We start from the raw sequence: 2,578 nt of genomic DNA, 5'->3' as shown, positions 1-2,578 counted from the left end.
TAATAACTATCATTCACCAAAATACCAAACAAGTGTAAATCAATAAAAACTTACTTAAAAACATGATATGTATATATATATATATATATATATATATATATATATATATCTAGCTATTGGCATTCTTCTAATAAAGCTATGCTAAACAAATCCACTCACCGAATTGGCAATTCGTCTTCCTCGCAAGCTACTCCTCGGCTAAACCTTTGCCTTGAGCCAAGACTTCTTCTCCTTGCCAAAGTATAACAAAACACAACAATAATTATAAAAAACAAAACAAACAAGAAAAACCCTAAGTTTTCTAACAAACAACCCTAATTGGATCCTAGGGTTGGCTCAAAGCTAGGTTTAAAGGTTACCAATGAATTCCTAGGGGTTTTAGCTTCATTCTAATCCAAACAAATCAAAGAAACAACTCAAGATTGCCGGTGCTACAGTAAAACCGGCCCTTAAACTAAGATTTTCTCCAAATTTACAACACCAATTCAAGAAATTTCTTCACAAACATCCTCATACATGAACAACAAGTCAATGGCTTCAATTTAAGCCTATAAACAAGTAAATCCATGGAGAAATCTAGGTTTTCAAGAAAATCTAAAAACAAGAAAAATACTGTATAAAACAATAAATCCAAGCTTACCAAGGTCAAGAGTGAGGAATGAAGGATGAAGACACTTGGTTGGCCGGAAAATCTCACCGGAAAAAAAATTAGGAAGAAGAAAGGGTTCGGCCAAACTAGGGAAGAAGAAGAAGAAGAAGAAGAAGAAGAAGAAGAAGAAGAAGAAGAAAAAAGGTTTTAAGAGAAGGAAATTCGTGCTGCTATAGTAACGAATTGCTACAGTAACAGACTAATACAGGACCGGGCTTCTACAGTAACAAATCGCTATAGAACCAGGCTGCTACTGGACTGGTCTGCTACAGGATCAGGCTGCTACAGGACTATATTGCTACAGTGTTGTGCTGAAAAATGTATAGAAATGGGCTATATCAATCTACAGTAACACATGGTTATAACATTCTACCCCCCTTAAGAAAATTTCGCCCTCGAAATTTCCTTTTTACATGACAAAAGATCTCTATGACTCAGAGTCTAACAATACACATGCATCAAACAAAAAGATAGATATAGTACCTGTGATCATGTCCGCTTCACACTTGGGTTCTTCATTAGTCAGGGCAAAGATCCTGGTCTGAGATCTAGTCTGCGGGCGTGATCCTACTGACTGAGGGGTGTTGCTCGCTGCTACGGATCTGGTAGCGGTGGTCTGTGCTTGAGCCACAGGTTGTGAACCTCTAGACAGAGTAGGATGACCTGGATTAAGTCCTGGAGCAAGGTCCCCACGGGTCAACAGTGGACACTGCGTCCTGATGTGATCCGTTTGTCCACACTGATAACATCTGCGCTGTTCTCGACATCGTTCTTCATGGAACTTATGACAATTCCAACACTGTCGCATAGTTCCTACTGATCTTGTACCTGACACACTGCCTGAAGGTACTAAACTCTTCTGTCCACTGTTCTGGGCTGATGGAACCATGAAGAAACCAACTGAAGGTGCACCACTAGACGAACTCTCACCTCTGCTCTTCTTTGAGTGTTGACTCATTTCTGTACCTCTCCTTTTACTGATGCTTTCTCTTATTCATCTGCCTTCTAGAACCAACTTTTCTGCTCGAAGGGCCAACCACACTACTTCTTTAAAGCTCTGGTTTCGTGTGACTGACATCCTCTCCCGAACGCTGAGGTTGAATCCGGCCTCAAACTTTGAACACAAAACTTCCTCAGAACCTACCAGTTCTGGTACAAACTTTGCTAGGTCCTTTAATTCTGTCTCATACTCTATCACAGATTTGTTACCCTGGTTCAACTGCATGAACTCTTGCCTTTTCTGTTCTCTATGGAAATGGGTGTAGTACTCCTCGTCAAACTCCCTATGAAATTCTGACCAACTCAAAACATCATAGAAATGACCTTTCAGACTTTCCCACCAGACTCTGGCTCTGCTGTCAAGTAACCTCGTAGCGACCTTCAGCCTCAACTCTTCTTCTAGAACCATGTCGTCGAAAGTAGCTATCACCTGCTTTAGCCACTCTTTGGCGACCATGGCATCCCTCGTACCATCAAAAGAATTGCAGCCTAACTGTCGTGCTTTCTTCAGGAGCTTAGACAGGAACAAACTTTGGCTGGAACTACTGTCCTCTACAGGGACTAGGGGAACTGACTGCATTCGAGGTGGTGCTGAACCAGGTGGCTGCGCAGTCGGTACATACCCTCCATACATGCTCCAAAAGCTCATGAAGTCTCTAAACTCCTGATAGGTCAGCTGCCTAGCCTGATTGTCCCAATAGGTTCTAAACGCCTGTATCGCCTCTGGGACGGTGCTAACTTGGGCGCTGGGGTCTGGGGCACAGGTTCAGGTACTCCTGGAGGATGCACTGACACTGCTACGGTAGGTACATGCCTAGAATTGGCCTCCTGCCTAAGCGGCGAAGGAGTGGACGGTGGAGATGGCACTCCACGCCGTCAACCTATAGGCGGTGTAGTAATAGGCTCAACAGTAGGAGCAACTGCTCTACC

General features: G+C 43.0%; 1 protein-coding gene across 1 annotated transcript; it reads right to left on the bottom strand.

The window, feature by feature from the left end:
* Positions 1–1,643: 1,643 nt before the first annotated feature.
* Positions 1,644–2,105, bottom strand: LOC120281061. Its single transcript, XM_039288000.1, has one exon. It carries the CDS (start codon positions 2,103–2,105, stop codon positions 1,644–1,646), a length of 462 nt encoding a protein of 153 aa, XP_039143934.1.
* Positions 2,106–2,578: the final 473 nt, after the last annotated feature.

The sequence above is a fragment of the Dioscorea cayenensis genome, chromosome 17, assembly GCF_009730915.1.
Source record: "Dioscorea cayenensis subsp. rotundata cultivar TDr96_F1 chromosome 17, TDr96_F1_v2_PseudoChromosome.rev07_lg8_w22 25.fasta, whole genome shotgun sequence".
NCBI classification, from domain to species: domain Eukaryota; kingdom Viridiplantae; phylum Streptophyta; class Magnoliopsida; order Dioscoreales; family Dioscoreaceae; genus Dioscorea; species Dioscorea cayenensis.
This window is presented reverse-complemented; position numbering and strand designations above follow the sequence as displayed.

Coding starts and splice junctions, on each gene's coding strand:
- LOC120281061 (XM_039288000.1), bottom strand. CDS start 2,105: ATGGTCGCCAAAGAGTGGCTAAAGCAGGTGATAGCTACTTTCGACGAC.